The sequence below is a fragment of the Mauremys reevesii genome, linkage group 6, assembly GCF_016161935.1.
Source record: "Mauremys reevesii isolate NIE-2019 linkage group 6, ASM1616193v1, whole genome shotgun sequence".
Lineage (NCBI taxonomy): Eukaryota > Metazoa > Chordata > Testudines > Geoemydidae > Mauremys > Mauremys reevesii.
In genome coordinates this window covers 25,400,994-25,427,845 of record NC_052628.1, presented here as the reverse complement: position 1 = coordinate 25,427,845, position 26,852 = coordinate 25,400,994, and the positions used below count along the sequence as shown (strand labels likewise).

At 38.3% G+C, this 26,852-nt stretch overlaps 1 protein-coding gene across 3 annotated transcripts in view; it reads right to left on the bottom strand.

Moving 5' to 3' along the window:
- WDR70 (WD repeat domain 70) overlaps positions 1-26,852 on the bottom strand; it is a 224,996-nt gene that overhangs the window by 12,582 nt on the left and 185,562 nt on the right. For all 3 annotated transcript variants that reach the window (XM_039543618.1, XM_039543620.1, XM_039543619.1), the window contains exons 14-17: positions 8,711-8,811; positions 7,053-7,132; positions 4,577-4,693; positions 4,013-4,175 (exon numbers count right to left, since the gene is read on the bottom strand). In XM_039543618.1, coding sequence (XP_039399552.1) covers positions 4,013-4,175; positions 4,577-4,693; positions 7,053-7,132; positions 8,711-8,811 — 461 coding nt within the window. The remainder of the gene's footprint in view (positions 1-4,012; positions 4,176-4,576; positions 4,694-7,052; positions 7,133-8,710; positions 8,812-26,852) is intronic.

Sequence of the window (26,852 nt, the reverse complement as noted above, 5' to 3'; positions counted from 1 at the left end):
CTCCATCAGTCCCCGCCCTTCATGTGTAAAGAAAAGATTCTGTTCTGCCTGGACTATCATAGCAGCGGGATGCTGGGCTCCTCTCCCCCACACTGCTTAATGTCCTGTCTGGACTATCATAGCAGCTGGAGGCTGCCTTCCCCTCATTTTATCTCACTAACAAGTCACTGTTTCTTATTCCTGCATTCTTTATTACTTCATCACACAAATGGGGGGACACTGCAACGGTAGCCCAGGAAGGCTGGGGGAGGGGGGAATCAACAGGTGGGGTTGTTGCAGGGGCACCCCCTGTGAATGGCATACAGCTCATCATTTCTGCGGGATCTGACACAGAGCAGCTGTGCTCTCTGGTTCTCTGATACACTGGTTCTCTAGTACACTTGCCCCATATTCTAGGCAGGACTGATTCTATTTTTAGATACCATAAAGGAGGGATTGACTCGGGGAGTCATTCCCATTTTTGTCTTTTGCGCCCCCGGCCGACCTCAGCCAGGGGCACCTATGACAGCAGCAGATGGTACAGCACAGAAGGACTGGTAACCGTCATCTCATTGCCAATTTACAATGGCATGGTAGATAGTACAGAATGGCTGATAACCATCTCTGCTATCATGCAAAAGCAAATGAATGCTGCTGTGTAATGCTGCTGAATTGCCTCTGTGAGCGGCATCTAGTACACATACGGTGACAATGACAAAAGGCAAAACAGGCTCCGTGGTTGCCATGCTAATGGCGTCTGCCAGGGCAATCCAGGGAAAAAGGGCGAGAAATGATTCTCTGCCGTTGCTTTCCCAGAGGAAGGAGTGACTGACGACATTTACCCAGAACCACCCGCGACAATGATTTTTGCCCCATCAGGCACTGGGATCTCAACCCAGAATTCCAAGGGGCGGGGGAGACTGCGGGAACTATGGGATAGCTACGGAATAGCTACCCACAGTGCAACGCTCCAGAAATCGATGCTAGCCTCGGACCGTGGACGCACACCGCCAAATTAATGTGTTTAGTGTGGCCGCGTGCACTCGATTTTATACAATCTGTTTTACTAAACTGGTTTATGTAAAATCAGATTAATCCCGTAGTGTAGACGTACCCATACAGAAATAAAACATTATCTAAGAGGAAGAATACAAACAAAGAAATAGTGAGTTTAAAAGCATTGTTCTGATACCCAGATGTTAAATAGGAAGAACAAGTGAAATTTTAAAAATTCATGTTTTGTAGATACAATCATTTAATTAAAGCCCTTTTAAAAATGAACACTCACTAAATGATACATTTTTCTATGCGTTAGGACAGTATATTTTAAATGGATTCCTAATATAATTAAAATATCTCATTATCTGATATTATTTATACTGTGGTACTGCTCAGACACCTCATTTGGAACCACAGACTCGCAGTGTTAAGCTATGTACAGACACATGGGAAGACACAATTCTGGCCTTAAGGAACTGCTGCATATAGCATAAAGTATGCTGAAAAGTTTGATAATTTATGACAAACATACATTATATTTAGCATATTTATATTAAACATATTTTGGGAAATATTTGTAAAATGTTGCATAAATAAGGCATATTTATTTACATAGCAAAGTCTGATATATATAATGATCACAACTATTACATTGGCTATTTATATGCACAAATGACTAGTGATACACCTGTCTGGTGAATTTGTACATTTAAATTAGGCATAAACTACATGCGTATGTTTTTGAAACTCCAAGTACGAAACGGCAAACTTTCATCAGAAATGTAATATGATATACAGAAAGGGCCCACATTTGTGTGTGTGTATATAAATAAAAAATTACTTTAAAATGTATTTACCATGGGATACCTCTTAACAATTAAAAAAAATAATGAGGAGTCCTTGCGGCACCTTAGAGACTAACTAATTTATTTGGCCATAAGCTTTCGTGGGCTAAAACCTCTTGACTCATTAGCACTGACCCCCCACTTGGTAAGGTAACTCTCATTTTTTCATATGCTGTGTATTTATACATTTCTACTGTATTTTCCACTCCATGCATCTGATAAAGTGGGTTTTAGCCCATGAAAGCTTATGCCCAAATACATTTGTTAGTCTCTAAGGTGCCACAGGGACTCCTCATTGTTTTTGCTGACACAGACTAACACAGCTACCACTCTGAAACCTGTCTTAAAAATTAAGTTTCTTAAGCAGGCATAATGGCAGTTTCTTTGGAATGAAATTTATCGTTGACCAAGCTGTCAAGCCAGCATGCTGCTGGCTATTGTCCAAGCTCTCCCCTCCGCCCCGCACATCACTGTCTGGTGTGTAATCTAATAGCATTCTGGACTTACATGCTCCCCACTTCTCTGCCAGCTCTTTTCTTCCCCTGCAGCTACATTTTTAAACAATAAACTGTAACAAGATCTGCCCACTTGACACCATGAGCCTTCTATAATACTACTACATTTTAAAACTTTCATGTCTATTACATTACAGGTGTCAGGGATGAAACCTAATGTCTCATCAATGAAATTACTTAGCAAAATATACACTGGAGTACTTACCTATCTGATGGTATGAGTGGTCATATCTACTTCTTTATGAATGTAGGCCGTATTGCATTATTCATTTATATTATATATTTTGTAACACAGGCTTAGGTGTTATAAAAGTTAATATTTCCCACTTCAAAGCCAATGGAAGTTTGGTCTCCATTTTTAGGTCAATGGAGACCAAAAACTGTTGCCTGGTGATAGCTGTTCAATGGTCTGTGTGAAGAAGTTGCACTCAGCTCAGAGGATCAGTGTCCACATCACAAATACCCATCCCTGTTAACATACTATGGGGTAACTTTCAAACTCGGCTTTTCTTAATTATCTTCAATTACAGAAGTAAAACTTACATAGTGGCAGCATTTTCTCCAGTTGCAAAATTGGATTATTGATACGTACCTTCTTTTGTGATGCATTTGTACATCGACAGATGAAAAGTGCTAGTTAAGAGTTAAATAATAATAAATAATAATTTGGAAAAAAACACTTTGCTGCGGCAAAACAAAAAAGCCAGAAAATGTGGGATATTGTTTTAGAATCTTACAAGTAAGCAAAGAGTTGAGGGAATTTATTCCATAGCTTAAATGCCCTTATATGCACCAGACCCACACATATTATGCATTGAATATTGCTGGTATAGAAGTTTATGGGCAAGAATTAGATATGGCAACATAATTCATAAATGGCAAAAAGTATATTCTACAGGTCAACCCAGACTCCTGCCAGCTAAATCATTATACCACTACAAGCAGTCATCTTTTTGTTTATGCTCCATTTTGGAGCAGACTTATTTTAGGGAAAAAAAACTATTTTTAGTATCCTTTCCACCTATAAAGCCAAGCTAACTTAAGTAGATGCACAGGTCTTGTAACATGGGTCTGGCTTTTAGCATGTATACATACTTACATGATTGTGTAGTGTGAATCTTTAAAAATCTTGAAAATATTAATACATCCATATCACGCCATGCTATTTATGTCACACATTTTAGAGGAACATCTACTTTAGAAAGTGTTAAGAGATTTTAAAAATATGTATTGGTACTATTGTACTCCTCCACCTATAAAGCCAGGATTACTTAGTACCGTGGAGTTTAACTGTAACAGATTTAGGACCATGAGAAATAGTAAGACAAATATATTTTAAAAGCAGCAAAGAGTCCTGTGGCACCTTATAGACTAACAGACGTATTGGAGCATGAGCTTTTGTGGGTGAATACGAATTCTATATTTTAGAAAGCTTTAAAATAGTATTCTAGCACTAAAAGGTTAGTTTTTAAAAATGGAAATTGTAGATAGTTATACTTTTAACAATTTGATGGGTTGTACACACAGAGCTCTGATATACTCTTAGTTTATATATTATTGGCAATAATCCAGAAAAGGCAGAGAATGCTGTTAAAAATGTATATTTTCTGTTTATATCAAACTCCCAATGGCTTTAAGAAATATTGCTTGTATTTTTTTAAATTGTTTCCTTACTTAGAATAGGCTGGAGCAACCCAGTAGGGGTTATCCTCAGCTTCCTTTGCATGTCGTAAAATGGCCTCTCGGGGGTTGCTATCATCAGTCTTATCCAATGCAATATTCTTGACTATGTATGATGACAATGTACCTCCATGAGTTCCAACACGGCCCCCACGACCTATAATTGGGAGAAAAAAAAAAGAAGATTTGAGAGTGAGATTAATGAACACATAGGCAAAATGTGAAGTACTGTGTGTGTAACACTGATCTAGTAGTGTACTGAACTTACATATTACTATAAAGAAAAGAGATGTGGGGAAGAAAAGAAAATAGCATTTAGAGTTCCATTCACAGCAGTGTGCTATTGAATACTTTATGGGCCTAAACAAAAAGTCAGTCATTATTTATTTGTATGGAAGTAGCACCCCAGCCATTGTACACACCCATAAGACAGACAGCATTCCCAGTCCCAAACAACTTATAATGTAAATATAATTTCATGAGCAAAACTACTTATAGAACTCTGAAATAAGTTTCCCATTTACTTATAACAATCTGAAAAGACTAAATATGGGTTACCTGGTCCTGCTACTGGAGGTTCTGGTTTGTGAGATTTCAGGGGATCCAGCCTATCCTTTTCCAACTGTTTCCTGGTACTTCGTTGCCGTGGTTCACGAAACATTGGAAGGGCATGAGCTAAAGAGAAGATTCACAGTTTAGGAAAACAATTCTAAATGTTAGCAACCATATTTACTTTTACATCTCTAACCCTATGGGCCAGACTGCTTTTGACCCTTACATGGAGAGGATGCCATTCCTTGTGCAACGCCAGGGACGTCATTCTTACATGACTCCACATTGGCTTATTTTATAGGGCTTTGTCATGTCTGTTTTTAAAAGTCTAAAGCAACCAGATTTCCACAACTTCTCCAAGGACTATTCCCTAGTCTAATAAATCACCTGGGCAATTTACACTTATTTAGCTCATTTCTCTGTTGGTCAGCCCACCAGTTACCTGATCAACCACTTGTTCTTTTCTGAGCTTCCAATTTTTCTACATCTTTCTAATAGTGGGTGCTGAGACATCAAAATTCCAGGAACAGTTTTACAGCAAAGTGACAGATGGGGGATTATCACCTCCCTGATCCAAGTTGTGATGCACTTCTACATATGTTGCCAAAATCAATTTTCCCCAAGAAATGAGGTAAACTTAGGTTGGCAGGACCTAATTACTGCAGTCAGAATTTGGCCATGACACCAGGATTTAACACCTCTTGAGAAAGTTGCCCTGGTATTTTTAATGGCCACAAATTGTCAGTGTGTTGTTAACCTCTCAACAAAAAGACAGTATCTTCAGCAGCACAGTAGCCTCTAATGTGGGGGCACTGGCTCTATACCGAATCAGAACTATCCACTAAATCATCATTATCTCTTTCCAAGTTATTCTGCTTAATTTATTAGACTTAATTAAATCACAACCCAGATGATATGGCAGTGGATCTTTAGGAATAAATGTTTAGAGTTTATTTTTGCAGACTTCATGAAGTATGAAGTGTCTGAACAGTTTGTCGGCAAGTAATGAGCTTGATCAGTTTGCACAGGGCATTTGAGGTGACTAATGTACAGATCCAAGATTTTGCCATATGTGGAGTCAAGCTTGTTTGAGGAAAATCTAACTGAGTAATAATATGCCTGTATTTTAAAAGTAACACCTAATCCCTCAAATGGCATTCCTGCATTTTGAGCAATCAGTATATGCAATTCTGAAATTCAAATATGGTTTGTTGTGCTTTCTTGGTAAAACGATGCTTTATGTTCCCTGTAAGGAAGTGGCTTCTGAAAAGCTTCCAAACAAGCAACAAACCTACAAAAAAACCTGTCAAGTGAAACTCCAAATTCTATCAGTTTAGAAACATTTTCAGTGCATTACTTTGTATGGATCTGTTCTTACTGGGTTTCCACAATTATGTGCAAGAAAGAACCAGACAAACCCTCATGATAAAGTTAGTATTTTCAAAACTAGAGAAATCCATACTTAAGCACCCAATGGTGGGATTTTTAAAAGCTCCTAACTGACTCAGAGGCTGCTGTCCCACTGGATTTTTAGGCTTCAATTTTTGAAAATTTGCATAATCGAAGCACTTTCAAATGCAAACATTAATTAATGAACGTATAGACACTATTTCTATTATAAGCTGTTCAATGTTACAGTTAAGGTTGCCTAAAATTACCCATTATAAAGCCCCTCTTTTCATGTGCTTATAACTTTGCCAAACTAACTGTTGAGGAGGAAAATTTTCCATACTAAAATTTGCCAAGTTTCAGTAAATATGCGTTAGCTGCTTCCAAGAGTGAGGTTCCGGACGAATAGGTAATTTTGCCAATGTTAACAATTTTTTTGACCATTTCTTTGAACAGCCCTAGCATCTTCACAGTTTTTAGTATAAACTTGATATTTTGCAGGAGGGTAGTTCTGAGTGGTGTTTTATCTGTTCAGATAAAAAGCCACATATCTTTGGCTGAGTTCTAAGACCTGGAAAATCATCACTTCCACATTTTTAGTAGAATGTCTTCAAGACTTGTCCTTTAAGTCTGTGAACATTCTAGTGGTACTGTGTATGCTCCCAAGTGTCAGAGATCGGCATCAACCTGCATAGACCACCGTAATCCCGTCTTTCCCCGACTTCTAAGTTTTTATCTTTGCAATCTCAAAGTATTTTTCATGGAGTTTTTTGTATGAAACATATATAAACTTTAAAAGACCAGCCTGGCTTTCTGAAGGAAAACTTTAGCCCATCCAGAATTTCATCAGATCAAGTCTGTATGTGCACTTTGTAAATAATGATATTAACAACTATACAGAGTATATGCAAGAACATTTTCATTTGACGTGTAGTATGGTGGACTGCTTCTGGGCTATACCTAGTCTCCTATGAGATGTAAAAACAATGTACAATACGGCCATAGTTTGACTTTTTGAGACGGGGAAATATAAAGGTAAAAGCCTGAGAAATGCATACAAGTCACCTTATAAATATATGTTTAAATTACTTACGTGTTATAATGTAATCCTGTGTAAGAGTCTCTGCCTGTCTGGCTTTTCGTTTTGTTTTAACCACACATAGTTTTGCTCCCCTATGGTAAAAAACAAAGTGACAATTTATTTCACTATAATAGAAGTAAAAAGTGTTTGTTCAAGATAAAATTCCTGCCAGGTTGAACAGTACTTTTACAAATGTATGTATGCATGTATGTAAGGGAGGCTCGAAAGGTTGATGAAATTGTTATAATGTGGCTTACAGTCAGAGGTGGATATGAATGTGGTAGTTTCATCTTATGCTTTGCTTGTCCACAGCCCAAAAAATACCACACAGTTTGCAACTATTCAGCCCAATTATCCTCATTAGGCAGCAGAGAATTGGTGGTCTAAATGAAGATGCCCTGACAGAACTATGGGGCAAAGCTTGCATAGGTCTTGTTGGAAGTAACTTAAATTGTAACTGACAAATTGGTGCACACTCTCTTTATATAGCTATATATCTGTGAAGGAAAAGGAAAAAACTAAACTATCACAGACAAGAGTGCGCCTCTTCCATTCAGACTTCAGGGTTGGAATCCGCCTGCATTTTACATGACTACCTAGTTACATTAAGACAGCTCTTCACTGTGAGCATCTTTTGAATTTAGAGGCAAGGTTCCTCCATTGCAGGATTTCTCCCGTGCATGGAGAGAAGAGAAAGCACAAGAATTTGTTTATGTAGGAGCAAGAGCCCAGGCTCTGATGTCAAATCACTACAAAGCCCTCTAAAATATACACAGAAAGAAAAAATTAAACTTGGGTCCCAGAAATCTTGGGAACCTGAGCTTGTCCCCACAATCAAGCATGCAGGTTACAATCAGCATCCGATATGAACGACAACTTGAAATTTAGAGTATAATACTCCTTTGGCTGCTAGAGAGAGAAGCATCTGAGCATGCAAATGAACAAATCATTGTACGTACAGGAGGGAAAGGACAATCGGAAAATCAGTTGTGCTCTCTCCATCTGCCAGCAGGAAAATGTGCTGGACTGGCAGAAAAACTATGTGATGAGGACATTGAATTCCAAACAAGGCAGCGTCTTTAAATTCATCCTGCCATTCTCAACTGCTAGCTTCCCTTTTCATTAATTGCTTCTGCCTTTCCATCCTTTAAATATGCAGTTACTGGCCATGGGCAGCAAAGAAAGTGAAACAGATGGGAAATTCTCTCATTCCATTCCTCACCTCTTCTCAAATTTGGATTTTCAACATAACTGCACAGACCACTGAAATTCAAACTAAGAGTTGGACTCCTAAACAAAATGCTACTTCAGAAAAACAAGTATGACTACATTAAACAGTCTTTTTACAAACACCACTTCAACAGTCTTCGGGGACTGTGAGAGATATGCTAGTTGGGCATTCCTAATTCAGTTTCCACACAGTACACTGATGGAACCTCATGGAAAGTATTCAAAACCTCAGATAATGTTCCAAATATTAATATCCAAGTATACAGTGGAATCAGAGGCTCAATAGAAAATCCACTGCTTCTGAAAATCATAAGCTACTATTTTTGACTCACTGCCTCACAAATGATCATAAACTAATTTCCTCACCTTTTAATATGGTCAGTCTAGGGGTTGAGAAAAAACAACGTGGTTTTAATGATAATAATGTAATTATTAAATACCTCTGGCTTTTGACTGGATCATAGTATACTTTAGCCAATCCATTTCCTGTACCAACCATGATCTGGTTTAGCTTGGGATGCCAAAGACAACGCACAACACTCTGAAATAAAATTACATATTGATGTTGGATCAGTGTTTTTGTGTCTCAAACCATCTAGCTCTTGAAATAAGATATAGCATACAACTTTGCGAGGGTTTTTTTTAAGTAATTAATTAAGCCCTTGTCCTGAGTCTTACTTCATATAGTCTTTCTTCCCTATAGAACTAAAACTTTCACACACAATGCTGCTCTCTCACTCATTGACTCTGCAACAACTTTAAAACAGTCAGTTTTCATTCTGATTTCTTCTTTCCCCAGGATGTCCTAAAGAACTAATCCAATTTCAGTCTCTGCCTGTAGTGAATGCCTCAGCCTATACTCCGCACCTATTTTGATCAGTACACAAACTCATTTTAGACTGTCAGGGCCTTAGTGGCTTGTTGTTTTACACACTCAACATATTCATCCATATGACATATTACCAGGTATGCTCTAGTTCTAACAGAAATTAATTCAGGGAAGTCCTATGGCCTGTGTTATACAGGAGATCAGAATAATCACAACAGTTCCTTTTGGCTTTATAATCTATGAAACTATGAAAACTAGATTTCAGTTTGAATTACAAAACCAAAATGAAAAATCTCTTTGAAAGGTCAAGATGATTGACTGAGGAGGTAAATAAAGCAAAGACCACTATTTACCATGAGCAACAACAAATCTTTAATGTTCACCTAAACAATAGACTTTATGTATTTAGATAATTGGAGAGTGCTTGTTGTTTGAGATAACTACCTTATACAGGGATAAATAAACTCTAAGACTGAGGGTTATAGTGTTGACAGGACTTGTATTAACTATCTAATAAATGTATCTAGAGCTAAAAGGATTCATGCTCATGTTATTATTTCATTGAAATGTGCTCAATCATCTTTCATAACCTCCTTCCCAAGCCTACTGTTCTACCTTGCCCAGGAGAACCTTTCAACCTGGACTAATCATTTATTAAATAATATGTATACCTCTATTGATATGGGAGCATGAGAAAGAGTGCTTTTGCACAAAATATCTTATACAAGCCACAGAACAGGTGTTCACTTTAGTTTTAACAAGAGAAGTATAACAATTTAAATTATAATAAGGAGTGTAAATGAAACAGAATACTGTAACTTGGGAGACTGGAGACATTTTAGGGAGTTATTATATTACTTTGGTGACCTTTAAGCGAATGGCTATATATTCCCCCATTGCCAATTTTCAAGCCTTCCACCGCCACCCAATACTTCCCTGTCCTAATCCCAATTTTCCTTCCCATTCCTGGCCTAGCCCCAATATAATTTCATTTGGATGTTAAATATGAGCCACATGCTAATATGCTAGTGGAATGCCTGATCCTGAAAAACCAAAAATCTGTTAAGCCCTAATCAGTTGGACCTTCTTTTGGCTATAAGATAAATACAGGCTTTTCTCAATTATTTATTGAGAAACAGGTTTCACAGTGCTTAGCCTGAATGAAGTGGCAGTTAATAGAGCCTTCTGAAACATCCCTAATATAAATCTCATCCCACACATCACACAGACACAATAGTTTAAAAAAAATGACACCTCTCCATGCTTCCACAGGTATGCAAGGTTAAATATACAGTCATATCAAAGGTCAAAGCTCATTTTACAGGTAGCAACTAGTAGGGATGTAAAGTTAAATTTCTTGAAGTTCAGCATCTCCATAATCCATCACTTCCTATAACAAGTTACCAATGCAGTCAATGTCGGCCTGTTAATAAGCTGTTTATTTTTTAAAAAACAATTCTTATTTGTTGCAACATCAGTTATTACTCAAATGCTACAGTAATTTTAAACACACACAGCTAATAGCAGAATTCAAGGTTAAAGGTAAGTGGCCTTTTCGTTTATTAATATTTATTGCATGTGTTTAGCCAGCCTTTAAAAACTTTGTAGTTAATGCAGTTCACCACTTTCTTCTGTCAAGTAAATGTATTTTATAGCATGGTACTGGATACCAGCCAACAAAAACAAATCTTGAGACATTGTGGCTCACGCACTGATGGGAATTGCTACAATTCTAGCTTGTCAAACATGCACAGCACACTTAAAAACACTGTGGCACGTGCTTCAGAGCAGGCAGAAGAAACTGTCATAAAACACAGCATTATAACTCTTCTGAAACAGTAAAATGTCTCCAGAATGTAATTTATTCAAAACTGAGTGTATACAAGCTCTGAACAGTCAAGTAACTTTACTATACCACTGGTGTATAAATCTACTTTACAACACGTGACAAAAAATACTCATGTTGATTTTTAGGATCATACCAGAAGTATACACTACCCTGAAAGACTAAAATACTAAATCCTAGGAACTAAATCTTTATAAGTCTTCATACAAGTAGTCCCACTGAAGTCAATTGTGCAAATATGGACTACTCAGATGACGGAACATTGTAGGCTTGGGCACTAAATATGTGAAGATAGTAGGAGAAAATCCTCACATTATAAAGAATTAAATTAGTAACCACTGCATATATCCTAAGACCCACAGTTAACTTGCCTTTTACACTTAGAATTAATTTAGAATTTTAGTAAGTAGGTGTTTAGTGAACAACCTAAACTAAGAATGTATTAAAGCACAGGCACTTTAGTCCTGAAACCAAGGGACCCTGCTCCTGAAGTCACATGATGAAGTCAGAATCTCAGTTTTCATTTAAAAAAAATCCCAACACCCTAATTTTCTAGCCCTCGTGCCTGCAAAGAAAAGATTGAAAATGTGTATTGAGCATGAGAATGTGAGCCTTAGTCCACAGACAGCCTGAAACAATAGCTCTGAAAGGTATGCACTTCCCTATGAATCTCAATGCTGTGATAACTCTACAACCCACTGTTCTTGGGAACTCTGCCAACTCCATCCCAAAAGTGTGTATGTGCCAGGAGGAGAATACAGGAGGCCTGAACCATGCAGATACAACCCCGGCCCCAATCCACTGCCCCTGCTTCTCTAGAAGGGAATGAGGGCCACGGCACAGGGGCAGGGCAAGGCTATAAGGAGCCAGGGGCGGCTCCAGGCCCCAGCACGCCAAGCACATGCTTGGGACGGCAAGCCATGGGGGGCGCTCTGCCGGCGCCGCGAGGGCGGCAGGCAGGCTGCCCTCGGTGGCTTGCCTGTGGAGGGTCCGCTGGTCCCGCGGCTTCGGCAGACCTCCTGCAGGCTTGGGGCAGCAAAATTCCTAGAGCCGCCCCTGTAAGGAGCCTCTCATCATGGTGCGTGTAGGGCCCTGGTGTGCTTTAATCCAGCCCTACCCTAAATTCCATCTAATTTCAAAATCAATGAATTTTTTTAAAAAATCCTGTTTTATTTTAACATTTAGTCTTTGCAATGGCATCACAACACGGCAACTGGTGCTTAGTTTCAACTACCCCCAAGAGACAGTTGAGTTCAGGCTGGAAGTCATAACCACAGTAATTAGCAGCAAGTTACAAGTTCTCACTGCACTTAGGCGATTTTATTTCATAGCAGAGAAGTAAAACAGAAGGAGGCAATTAGATTGACAGTGCTTTGTAAAAATAAGCACAAAGTACTGGATTAACCACTAGTACGGGCTATATAGAGATTCAGATTAACAGCTTTCTAGATTCCAAGTGAAACTACAGGTACAAATACAATAATTAACAACTGAGTACAAAAATTAGTTTACAGCCAGATTTAACTGACTGTTTCTTGCGATGATTAAAATTGAATAACCTCAAAGTATCATGGATTCTGAAGTTTTACAAAATCTCAAACTAATTTCTTAGTTCTGCAATATGACAGTTGGTATTGCTTTCTGTAAAGGGCTCCTCTTTGCATAGTACATGAAAAGAATGCCTATTGATGACAAACAATAATCCTGAAATATACAATGCTGCTTTGTGCAAAAGTCCTTTAAATAAGAAAAGGATTCCTATAATAGCGCAATCTCTGATAAATACATCTACAGGATATCACAAGATGAAGTACTAGATACAGGCCCAAGACCCTTTGCTAATTTTTATCTAGAACACTGAGTCAAAACTACATTTAATGATCCTGAACATATCCAAATCAAATCCCGAGTCTGATCATCCCCTTTCTGCAGAGGTGGGTAGGTTGGGCGGAGGGAGAGGTCTCAGCACCATCTGCATGGAGAGCCATGAATGAGGGAAGAAGGAAAACGTAGGGATTCATATAATCTCCCAACTCCTATCCATTCAACAAATAAGAGTAGATCCAAAACTACAGAAACCAGATTTACAGAAGGTGATTCTGTGTGTGCACTACAGCTGAAAAAACTACCAACAAAGAACAATTAGTAAGTCTGCATTAGGCTACATTAATCAAGACTGTTGCTACTGAGAAGCAGATGATTAATTATGGGGAAGCAGCAGTTTATTCAGTTAAGGCTATGATTTAATCATGGCTATTTTTAGTAAAAGTCTTGGACAGGTCACAGGCAAGAAACAAAAAATCTGTGCCTGTGATCTGTCCATGGCTTATACCATAAATACCCCTGATTGAATCTTGCGGGGGGGCACACCTCTATCGGGAGCACCAGCGGCCAGGGAGGGAGCCCCAAGGGGGCCCATGGCAGCAGCTGCAGGGGTTGGGTGGGGAGAGAGGAACCCTGGGGGGCCTGTGGCACCAGCTACTGTGGGGAAGCCTGGTGGGGGGATGGCTGCTCCAGTCGCCGCTGTGGGGGAAGCCCCAGGGGTCCAGTGGCTGCAGCCATCGCTGTGGAGGAAAGATTCAGAGGGCCAGGGGCCGCCATGAGGAAAGCCCCATAGGGCCATCGGCTGCTCTGGCCACTGCCATGGAGGAGCCCAAGGGCCAGCCGCTGCTCCCGCTGCCCCAGGACCAGCTGCAGATGTCAGCTGGGGTCAGCCACACTGGCCGCTGCAGAAGTCACGGAGCCCTATCCATAGTTAATGTGAAGGCTTAATTTCTATTATAAAACAGATTTCACCTTCCCTCCAGTTTCTCCCCACGCATTGTAAAATCCTAAAAAAATTTCAAATTTCTCAGAGTTATTTGGCCAGCTTTTTTTTTTTTTTTTACCAAAATTTGCGGTGATTGGGAAAATCCATTTGTAAGACACAGGGCTCAGAAAAGATATAGCATACAACTTAGTCATGTTTTGAATATTCATATAATGTTTTTCTTTTGTGGTCATGTCTTATTTAATAATTCTTGGAACTTCAAATGAAACTAATTTGAAAAGACCTTGATGAGATCTACTGCGTAAGTCTAATTTGCAGATTGGGAAAAATATATTTGTGGTTTTAGCCAAAGGGCATATTAGAAATGCTTAGATTAGGAAGAGAGAGAGAGTCCTAATACCTCTCCTCTAACCACTCCTTCAAAACAGCCACTACAAAAACTTAGGAGAGACACATCTTTGGCTTCAATATTATCATGATTACTTTCAGATAATAATAGATTGATTTTGGAAACAGAAGTAAATTGATTTTTTTTTAATTTATAGGACTTTCAAGAGATCTTTTGCTGAAATTTACATTAAAATGTTGATCTTTTGAAATAATTACTATAAACTTAAAATGGATTGATGTTTATTCCTGAAACTTTTTATGCAATTCCATATTTTGTATATTTTTAAATACAAACTTATTTTTGAATTTTCAGACTAACGGTTGCATTTTTTGAGTAAATTACAATAGTCACTTAATATTTTTAATGATAGGTTCTTTCAAATTAACCTCCAGCTTTACAAAATTTTATCTGGGAATTACTTAAATAAGAGTGTTAATAATACTTTCCGTTTATATAGCACTTTTCATTGAGAAAGTCTGCAAAGCATTATAAAGATGTTGACTGAGATCATCGCATCACTTATCACTGAAATACAGCCATCTCTGGGAGGGAATGCAGCATCTACTCTGCTCTAGAAATATGCTGCTTCTGTGTTTGAGAGAGAAAGTGACAAATAACTGAAACAGAGAATTTAGGCAAGCAAAAACCCTAATGACTAATTATCCTAATTAAAAACTAATTACCCAAACTGGAACTTGGCACCTCCTGAAATAAATGAGGCAGAGAAGGCATTTCACAAGTTTAACATTAAAAGGGTGCCATGCTGAATTCTTGCACAGTGCACAGAAAATTTACTCCTATGATTAAAGTACAAGAGATCTGTAAGATCATTAAATTACAAACCCTGAAGAGATTACAGGAAAAGTCAAGGAGTCAATTAATTTTACTTGATGGTTGATATATTAACCCCATGAATGAAAAAGACTCTTGATTCAGCCTGTTAGGCACTTGTGCTCCTCATTCCATCCCAAGTGCATGAAATATTTATATCTTTGATTTTGAAAAAGGTCTTGAGTAGTGTGCTAATTATAGACCTATCTTTAATAAACTGTGATTGTAAAGTTTTGCCAAGGTTCTGATGAAACAGTTGGAAAGCTTATTACCAAATAATATTCATGAGAGCCAGGTATGGAAGGGAAGGTTATTAGTAAATTACCTAAATAAAATTCTTCATCTATTCTGAGATTTCAAATGGTACAGAGAAAGTTCAGACAGAACCAACCATTTGAAAAGGCTCAAAAGGTGGCATCTGTACGACATGAAGCATGCAGAAACAGTGCTTATTTTAGTTTTATTGTTTTTCAGTACTTCAGTACGTATGGAGCTAAGCATGAATATGCACAATAAATAAATAATCCAGCACTAAAGCATTCCTACAGATTTAAAGCTATGATGCCGTTCATGTTATGTTATGTTTTTCAGAAACAAAAATATTAATTCATTGATATTCACATTCTACATTTCCCAATTATATTTAATGTCTAAGTTTTTGACTTGAGGGGCAAGGGAGAAAAGCAGCAAAGCAAAATCTAGCCAAGCATATCAACAAAACACAACAAATGAGATAAAAAATATGTAGTAAATGAGCTCCTAATTTCTACGGTCTTGTATGCAGAACTCTTAATCAAATTGCAGTTTTTATGCCTGTAAGCCTTTTCTTATTAGAAGAGTCCAATTCATTTTATTCAATCATTTAATTTACTTAACCAGTTTTGAATCCTTCAGCTTTAATGTTTTATTTTTGAGACACTCTCTTCACCTTGACCTGCTCTCTTCTTTTGGACTGCTTGGCTAGGCTAACACATGGGAAAATTAAAAATGTTCCCTTCAGTTGTCATTTTCTTTATTTCTGGTTGCTGCTAAAATTCTGCCTGTGATCTGAAATTGTAGACATAATTGTAATTCCTATATTGTTCATTCTAGTTGATATTCTGGCAAGAATCCAATGGCATTTAACTACATCCATATATCATCCTGATAACACAGAAATATTATTTAATCTAACATGGAGGTAATAATTTGTCCTAGGATAGCTGTGGGATCAAGTTTTTCACTACTAGCAGAAACTCCAAAGATTTAGATATTTTTAGCTCTCCATACATTTTTATTTGTATAGGTACAGCCCTTAGTACAATGGGACCACAAACCTGACTGGGACTTCTGGATTGTACTGCAATATAAACAGTAAATAAATAAATAAAATACTACTGTCAGTAATAATAGTATACCATATTATACAAACAATATTTTAAATTATTTCCTCTCATTGAGAAGGTCAGAGTTATTTCCTCACATTGCTTTCCAGTCTAATCAGCCACTGCTTCCCCTTGATCCTACATCCACCCAGAGATTTAAGTTTTGTAGAGAAAGTCTCATATATTTGTCTTCCAAAGATGACATTTTGTGCGAAGCCCATTTGTTTTCATATGTAGCATCTTCACAAGCTTTCGATAGCAGGAGAAGGAAGGAAGTTGGCTACAACATTGAGCTATGCACTGGTGGAGTGAGTCTTCCAAATCTCCTTTTCCTTCTTCACCTTTGGCATAAACTCTTGTCCTTCAAGTATGGCTCATACAGTTGCTACAAACCGTCAAAACTTATTCTAACCAAGCCTATTGGATTTTTATGCTCAGGAGTTCACCAAACGCAGACTTCACCTCATGCCTACCCCATCAAGGAAGTAAGCAACATTTTATTATAAACCCTTTGAGAGAAAGTAAGGACAAAAAGAATCAGTTCACTTCTTACAGGGGAAACAGACTGGACTGGACTGTCATGATTCTTGAGGGCATTCTGCACGAAAAATTAAAAATTCTGCGCCAAAGAACTAAAAATTCTGTGCACAATATTTTAAAATTCAGCATATTTTATTTGTCAAAATAACACAATATAATCACACCATTTTCAATTATTTGATGACAAGTATTTTGAAATTGCCAAAATAATTGAAAATGGTGTGATTATATTGTTATTGTGTTACTGTAATTCTGACAAATAAAATATGCAGAATTTTAAAAATTCTAGGTTCAGAATTACCTCAAGGGTACCAGGGTTCTGTGTGACTAAATCTGGGTGCGGGCAGTGTGGTGTGGGGATCTGGATGCACAGGGAGTGGGACTCTGCAGGGGAGTCCAGGTGAAGGTGGTTAGGGTTCAGCACGGGGATGGGAGGTCTGGGTGTGGAGAGCTCAAGCGAGTGGTCTGGATGCTGGGGAAGGGGGTGTCAGGATACAGCTGGTTGGGCCTCAATGGTGGGGGTCTGGGTGTAGGGAGCTCCCAACGCAGGAGTAAGGCTCAGGGTGGGGCTTTGGGTGTGTGGGGGCTCCCAATGTAGGAGGGGCTCAGAGGGGGGTTCCAGGTGCAGAGGGGTGAGGCTCAGTGGGAGGGCCCAGATGTACAGGAGTTGAGCGGACAGGGGGAGCAGCTCCCCGTACAGTGACCTCTCACCCTGTGGTTGAGGAGCGATAGGGCCAGGAAGTGGGGGGAGAGATCATTGTACAGGGAGGGATCATTGAGCTGCTCCCCCTGTCCGCCTAACCCCTGTGCATCTGCACACCCCCTCACACCCAAATCCCACTGCCAAGCCTCCCCCCCCACGCACCTGGAACCCCCCACCCCACTGAGCCTCACCTCCTACGCCCAGACCCCCCTTTCAAGACCCGCCACTCCCACAGTGGAAAGCTTCCTGCAGCCAGGGGAGGTTTTTGGGGTAGATCTGATCCATGCTTCATGCAGGGGAGGTGGAGGGGGAACTCATTTCCATCGCCTCGTCCTCTTCCCTCCCACCACCCAGCCCAGCCAGGATTAACGTCCTCGGGCAGCTGGGCATCCCTAGACCCTGCCCTTCCCCCCATCGTGGTGACTTACCTCTCCCCCAGCTGCTCGAATAGATGTGCCCGTGCTGCCGGAGAGGGGTGACTGAGCACTGGTGCAGCTTCTCTGCTTCCTACATAAACCATTTTTTGGCGGGAAAGCAAAGAGAATCCATGGGGGAACATGTTTCAGGAGTACGTAATGTCTTTGAATGTACTATGGGAGCTTAAACCCTAACCACCTCTGCCATCAAAGAGTGCAAGGCTGTATTTAAGATGAGTCAGTGTACCAATAAGATATAGTGAAATGGCTAACTATAGGAAGAACATAGCTCCATTTGATGTATCAGATTAAAAATGGCAGCCAGCATCCCACTATTAAGGTAAACTGGAGCATGTAAGAGATGTTTCCTTTGCATTTTGTTATGTGTTGATAACGAACCATTGGAAAAGAATTGGTAATCGAGGGTTAATACTGGGAATTGAAAAGAAATAGGCAAAACACTGGATTTTCACACAGCTCTACTTATTACAGCAGCAACAGTATATTTGAGTTGTTTCCCTTCATTTAGGTTTCCTTATTATGATGCTTTAAAACACGTCTATTAAAAGTTAAATGAAATAGCTATTAAATGATTTTAAAGTTATTGATGAGGTAATGTGACAGTTACACTTGGAGTCAGATCTAGGGTGACCAAATGTCCCGATTTTATAGGGACAGTCCTGATTTTTGGGTCTTTTTCTTATATAGGCTCCTATTACCTCCCACCCCCGTCCCGATTTTTCACACTTGCTGTCTGGTCACTCTAGTCAGATCTGACCCAGAGAGTTCATGTGTGGCTTCCTAATTTTTTAGGGAACATCCTTATTCCACTATATTCCTTTAACTTGCCAATGGCCTTAAAATCTTAACTGAATGGAAAAGGGTTCAAAATCAGCCCACTCTCTCCCATTTTGCTTTCAGCTAGACGCAGAGCAAAACAGGTGAAATCTTCCAATGGTCCAGCAACCAAAGAAAGTCAACCCCATTGGAGGAGAGTGAGGACTTGTTGTCTAAAATGGCAGAAATGTTAAAAGAAGTAAGTGAAAACAGCAAGCAGCTAGAGGAATAACAGTTATAAAACAAACTCAGAGCAGGACCCATTTGACAGTACAACATGATGTTCATAATTCATAGATAAAGTCTCCAAAACTGAGCACAGGATTAGTGATTTAGGAGATCAAATTAAACTATAATAGTAGGCAACAAGTACAGCAGATAAAAATGCCAACAACTTTAGAGTTTATTAAAGCTTCCTGCTAATCTTCATGGTCTCAATTTGAAAGGTCAAATATTCAGCTCAAGAGGTACTTGAAACTGACTGAGGGTAAAAAACCACAATAATCCTGTTTCAGGTTCTGTTTTGAACCTATAAGATAAAACAGTGACAGCAGGAGTTGCTGATAAAAAATATTTTTCGTTAAAAAAGCAAAACTTCTCTTTCAAAAGTGCCAATTGCTTTCTGCCTCAGTGGCCATGACGATATGTGCTGGGGTCTGTTTGAATTGTGTCATTTTGATTTGCTGTTCTTGGCCACCCGTACAGCGAGATAAGCGGCCTGTCAGCAGAAGAGATACTGAAATGCATAAAAAGACATTTTGACAGTGGTAGTCAGGCTCCATATTACAGGCCACCATAACAGCAGCCAAGTGGGCTCTCTTGACAGAGTGTTTGTCTAAACTATAATTTTTATGTCAGCACTGCTGATGGAACACCAGTCTGTCAACACCATGGTAAGTACCCAGGTAGCAAATTTATTTAACACACCTATGTAGTCTAAAATAAATCATATCTTTAGATTTTCAATGAACTGTAATTTCATGGTGAAGAACTATTTATTTTTATTGACTTTAATGCAGTAACATCTATTGTCTTTAAAAGCATTTAAAATATAATTAAGCAATATTATTTAAGAAAGTCCCTCTTACTGCTTATTTGCATGATTTTTTCAAGATACAATAAATTAATTAACATTAACTTTGTCTGACACAGAGGTTTGGCTGTTATATGGAGTTGCTTTTACATTTAAGGGGTACATCTGGAGTTACAATATTAATAAAATTTAAAAACATACACTCTTACCTATGATACTACAAATAGCTGAAGATAAAAAATAAAGTTTTGAAAAAGTTTGGTTTTACAACATCTAAATGTTGTGTCTATTGGCCTAATAGTGACAATTTCTCATTACATATCTTCTGATTTTTTTTAATTAATAGCAGGGATGTTAATTTCAGTGTCCTGGACAAATTGTAACATTGGGAAATACATTCCGCTCACCTAATTTCCCCCTGAATTTAATGAGTAGAAACAATATTCACCCCTTCCTGTCCCTGTCTTAAATTATTACATAGCATTGCTATGTTCTATTAAACTGTAGACATGTTTCACCAAGAGACATTAAAATAAAAAGAGTGGTACAAATTTTCTGCCTTCAGCTATGCCCTAACCACTCCAGTGGCTTCAGTGGGATTGCACAGACTACTGCCACAGTAGAGGGCAGAATAGCACCTGGTGTCCAAAAAAAAATTCAGTACAAAAAATGCTGAAAAATATGAGTAAAATTTCAACGCAACAGGTTTGGATTTAGCCATACACATTCCAATAAAAAGAATGGGAGTCAAACCAATGAAAACCCTGAGAAACACTTTGAAGTCAGGCATTTGGGGTGAAATTTCAATGATCAAAATGTAGGAAGTTAAAAAAAAAAAAACTAATTCACATTTCTTGGCTTTTTAATTTTTCACAACACAATGAATTAAAGATAAGGATTTCCATATTTGAATGTGGTTTGCTGGAATTTAATGGAAAATTTTCCTGAATGTAAAACCTGAAAGATAAACTGACAATTACCAGGAAATTAAAAGTAAAGCCCCATTCTTCAAGTTAAGTATATTCAAGAAGGGTCCAGTTCTGGAAAGACTGATGTGTTTCGTTTTACATAGAGTTCAAATGACTTAGATGACAGGACTAAATCTTCCCAGGATTAGGCCCTTAGTTTGTATTAATAAGAGTTCATTTTGAAAGTATGTTTTAGTGGAGTCTCTCCTCTCACTTCCCCACCTCCAAAATATTACACTTTCTTAAGAACAAGTTTATACCCTTAAATAATACATTTTAAACTTTGGAAATTAATGCCCAAGGCATTCAGTCAGTTCCTCAATGGCACAAAATCCTTCATCCCTGACTCTCAACCCACCTGATTTACATGGCACACACACACACGCACGCATATATGCAAATGTTAAAAAAAAATTTTAGGAGACTATAAAATTCCACTACATACCAATATATACCACAAGATTACTCATTACAAAACTGAGCAGGAGTGCACCAAACTGGCTGCTCTGGGATGCTATGATGGTTGGGACTGTTCTAACTTTCATAGAGGAGAAGAATGATTCCTGGCTACCTCCAGGTTGAAAAGGTGATGTAAAGCCACCTTAGCACTTCTTACCGCCTGTATTGACCCAAGCTCAGAATTAGGACATATCACATTAAGCACTTTTTTTCTGATTTTCCCAAACTTCCAAGAAACTTCCAAGTATCCTGGGCTGAGATGTGGCTGTGAAATTTCAGGGGGCATTAATTTATTTTTTGGGAAGCTGAGGGTGGACAGAAAGTCAAACTTCTAATGGGAAGCTAGCTTTAATCTTAACTGTGGAATAACTACCGCCAGTATAAAATAAAGTGCAAGGTTGTAAGGTATTATTAGGGAGTAATAATTAAGGTCTGTATGCACAGAGAGCAAAACTACAAAGAAATCATGGTGCAGTTATGGGAGTAAGAGAAAAAGCAGATACAGGCAGTGAATGCTCTTTTCATCCCTTCCTTATCCGCTTTCCTCCCACTGTGAAAGATCTGCATGGCCCATTAGCTGCATTAATTGGCATGCTCCGCCCCAAGAACAGCTGAAGATCTGCATTAAAAATCATAGAAAGTTAACGCTGCTTGTGACAACATTAATTCCAACTGCACACTTTGTAATCTCCCTTTATTGGTGTCTCAGAGCACAGTGGTGATCTGGCAGCCAATGGTAGGTCTGCCATGCTACTATGGCTAGGAAGCGGTGGTCTGCCCCCTGACTGCTTCCACAGACCAGAGAAGGGAGAGACGACATGGCTCTTAGAGAACAGCTTTATTTTAATTAGCTTTCTTCCCTCCTTCCATGACAGGAGCATATGGGCCTAGGACAGTTACTATTCCAAATTACGTTATATGCAAAACTGAAAAAGATCAAAAATTAATTTAAAACTGATCCATTTAAAAATATTTGCAAAACTGAAAAACAAATGCCATAATTTTATTTATACAATTCATATTAATTGCCCTTTGAAGTGGAAAAAGACATCCTCATGTATTGATATTATGCTGAAGCTCTCCCACTCCAGCCCGAAAGAGCCTGTTTACACAAGAAAAACTATGCTAAAATTATACAAAGGGTCTGCCTTAAACCCAAAAAGCCAAAAAAAAAAATCTGAACTGAGGCTCCTCTGGCTCTCATCCGAGAAAAGGAGCCAAGTACACTAAATAAAGTAGGAGATTAAGAAGTATCTAGAATGTAGTGTTCACACAATTATTAGAATTAGAATACTCAGGAGGATAAAGTAGTAAAGGAAGCAACACTAATGTTTTTGACTTTGTGAAATGTGACTTTGAAAATGTGTGGAAATGCTCAAAGGAATTTGGACTGGAAACGAGTAAGAGAAAATTACAATTTTCTATATACTAATGGGAAATAGGCTAAAAAACAGTTGTAGAGAGTAATAATTGAGGGCAGGATTCCAATTTTTAAGACACATGGGTGTGCACGCTGTATCTTGGAAATTGCAAATATTTTGATATATGCATGTAGCATATTGTCAGATTTGAACTTGGCCACAAGTTTAACTTCCATTGACTTCAATTACAGGTAAAAGGATTGCTCTGCTACTGGAATGTTGTCACCAAAATCACCGCCCCCTAACTATAAAGATAGATACTGATCTACTTGCTGCTTAGGAGACAGACATCTCTCTAGTAGAACGGGACTCAAACAACAAGGAAATATCAACTTGGGCCATTTGGTAAATTTCTGTCAATCAGGCCTTGATTAATTATACTAGAGTATAAAAAGCCCTTTATTCCTTTCTTTAGCCTAATAAAGAGAGAGCACATGCCTTCAGAATGTTCTTGAACTCCTTAGTTCTGTGAAAACAATACCAAAGTCCCTACCACATTTAACGAGTGCAGCTGCTTTACTTTTGGAGATTTGGAATTAGGGCAAAAAGAGGAAAACTTTTTTTTAGGATTATTGTGTCAGGACAGGAATGGGAGACACAACAACTGAGAAATGTCTGTGTGAACTGGGCAAGACAAGACTTATTTTTCTACAGCTGAGAGAGTGATTATTGCCAACAGAGGAAGAATCTAATCTAGAACATCTAGCAAAGACTATTCTTTGGCTGACCATCCTTTTTAGCTGTGCACAAGTTGGATGCTTAATATGAGTAACAGTCACAAGATAAAGCTCTCACCATTTCCTAGTGATGGGGCAGTGTGTGTACAAAGGGCCCAATTTTGCAGATGTTGGACCAGAGTTGGATTGTAACATAGTGCACAAGCCACTTAGTCTATGTGTGGATGGGGGAACTAAGGGTTCTGAACAGAAAGTACGGATGCCTGCGGTGAGGGGATGTTCTTTGAAATGCAGGTATATGAACCATGTATATTTACAAATACTTAGCTCTAATTCAGCAAGGTTATTATTCAATAAGCTTTACACCTAGAAAGTCCCAGTCTCTTTATGGTGGCATGATGCTCAGGAATAGGAGCAGCAGACAGTCTTAGAAAGTATCTTAGGGCTCGTACACACTACCACTTACGTTGGTGTAACTTATGTCACTCAGAGGGTTGAATAAGCCACCTCCCTGAGTGATGTAAGTTACGCCGACCTAAGTGCTGGTGTGGACTGTGCTATGTCAGCAGGAGAGCTTTTCCTGCCGACATGGAGGTGGTTTTATTATGCTGGCGAGAGAGCTCTTTCCCACTGGCATAGGGCATCTTCACCAAATGCACTACAGTGGCGCATCTCTATTGGTGCAACTGCGCCACTATAGCACTAGCCCTTAAAAAAACTTGCAGGTGCATGAAAACTAAATTAATGTATCAGAACAGTAGAGGCTAACACACTGCTAGCCCATTAGTAAAACCAAAAGGTTTCATTCCAGCAGCTTTGAAGCAATAATGCACTTTCCCATGAAAACTTAAAAGAAGAGGTGAAAAAAGGTTTGCTTGGTATGATGGAAAGGAATGTCAGACACTACTTTGGTCAGACATTCCCATTCAATTTATTCCCATTACCCACCAGGTTCATTTACAGGCCAAATGCACTGACTATTTATCAAGAAGGTTTAAGATTAAGTTTACTGCCCATTAGCATTTTTGAATTATCTATATTGTTGGAACACCATAAAAACATGGAAGCAATACAAAACAGCTATAAAAACTGTATTATCTGCATAGTTTAAACTTTCTACAGAGTAGTGTTGTTATTTTTTTCTTCCCAATACATATACTGTACCACCAGAGCTGGTTTATAATTACCCTTAATAAGTCTTATTATTTTAACTTCATTGTTGAAATAAAGGGCTAACGATGCAATTTTTCCTCAACAATTTGGACTAAATCCTGCTTCAAGTTACTGAGACTACTTGCATGAGCCTGGTGAACAGATTCAGTCCTTTGTCACCAACTGATATACATTTGTGTACTCACACTCTCTCTTTTAACACGCGCATGCACACACACGCAGTTTGTAAATCCAACTACATATGCACTAATAAACACAAAACATACACACTGTAAATTACACATTTAAACTAGGGCTGTCAATTAATTGCAGTTAACTTACATGATTAAAAACTCAAAAAATTAATAGCAGTTTTAATCGCACTGTTAAACAATTTAAAAAAATGAGGATTCCTTGTGGCACCTTACAGACTAACAAACGTATTTGGGCATAAGCTTTCATGGGCTAGAACCCACTTCATCAGATGTATGAAGTGAAAAATACAGGAGCAGGTATAAATACATGAAAGGATGGGGGTTGCTTTACCAAGTGTGAGGTCAGTCTAACAAGATAAAACAAATAAGAGCAGGATACCAAGAGTACCAATTGAAATGTATTAAATATTTTTGGATGTTTTTCTACATCTTCAAATATATTGATTTAAATTACAACACAGAATACAAAGTGTACAGTGCTCACTTTATATTGTTATTTTTATTACAAATATTTGCACTGTAAAAATGATAAGCAAAAGAAACAGTATATTCACCTTATACAAGTACCGGAATGCAATCTCTTTAACGTGAAAGTGCAACTTACAAATGTAGATTTTTTTGTTATGTAACTGCACTCAAAAACAAAACAATGTAAAACTTTAGAGCCTACGAGTCCACCCAGTCCTACTTCTTATTCAGCTAGTCACTAAGACAAACAAGTTGATTTACATTTATGGGAGATAATGCTGCCCGCTTATTGAAACGGCACCTGAAAGTGAGAACAGATGTTCGCATGGGACTTTTGTAGCTGGCATTGCAAGGTATTTACATGCTAGATATGATAAACATTCATACAGCCACCATTCCAGAAGACATGCTTTCTTGCTTGTTTAAAAAAATGTGTTAATTAAATTTTGACTGAACTCCTTGGGGGAGAATAGTATATCTACTGCTCTGTTTTACCCACATTCTGCCATGTATTTCATATTATAGCAGTCTCAGGTGATGACCCAGCACATGTTGTTCATTTTAAGACCACTTTCACGCAGATTTGACAAAATGCAAAGAAGGTACCAATGTAAAATTTCTAAAGATCATTACAGCACTCGATCCAAGATTTAAGAATCTGAAGTGCCTTCCAAAATCTGAGAAGGACGAGGTGTTGAGCATGCTTTCACAGGTCTTAAAAGAGCAACACTCTGATGCGGAAACTACAGAACCCAACCCCCCCCAAAAAGAAAATCAATGTTCTGCTGGTGGCATCTGACTCAGATGATGAAAGTGAACATGCATCAGTTTGCACTGTTTTGGATCGTTATCAAGCAGAACCCATCATCAGCATGGACGCACGTCCTCAGGAATGGTGGTTGAAGATGAAGGGACGTATTAATATTTATCACATCTAGCACGTAATTATCTTACAACGCTGGCTACAACAGTGCCATGCAAATGCCTGTTCTCACTTTCAGGTGACATTGAAAACAAAAAGCGGACAGCATTATCTCCTGCAAATGTAAACAAACTTGTTTGTCTGAGCAACAGGCTAAACAAGAAGTAGGCCTGCGTGGACTTGTAGGCTCTAAAGTTTTACTTTGTTTTATTTTTTTAATGCAGTTTTTTTTGGTACATAATTCTACATTTGTAAGTTCAACTTTCATGATAAACAGATTTCATTATAGTACTTGTATGAAGTGAATTGAAAAATACTATTTCTTTTGTTTTTTTACAGCACAAATATTTGTAATAAAAAATAAATATAAAGTGAGCACTGTACACTTTCTACCCTGTGTTGTAATTGAAATCAATATATTTGAAAATGTAGAAAACGTCCAAAAATATTTAAATAAATGGTATTCTATTATTGTTTAACAATGCAATTAATCGTGAGATTAATTGCGATTAATTTTTTATTTGTGCAATTAATCATGATTAATTTTTTAATCACTTGACAGCTCTAATTTAAACACTATATATATAAGAAACAGAACAAGTAGCTCTTGCCAGTAAATCAGACAAACTGAAGTTTTAGGCAACAGTAAAAATGGTTACTAATCTTTCTGTGACTGTTGTTTTTCAAGATGTGTTGCACGTGTCCATTTCACTATAGGTGTTTGTGCAGTCTAGTGCACA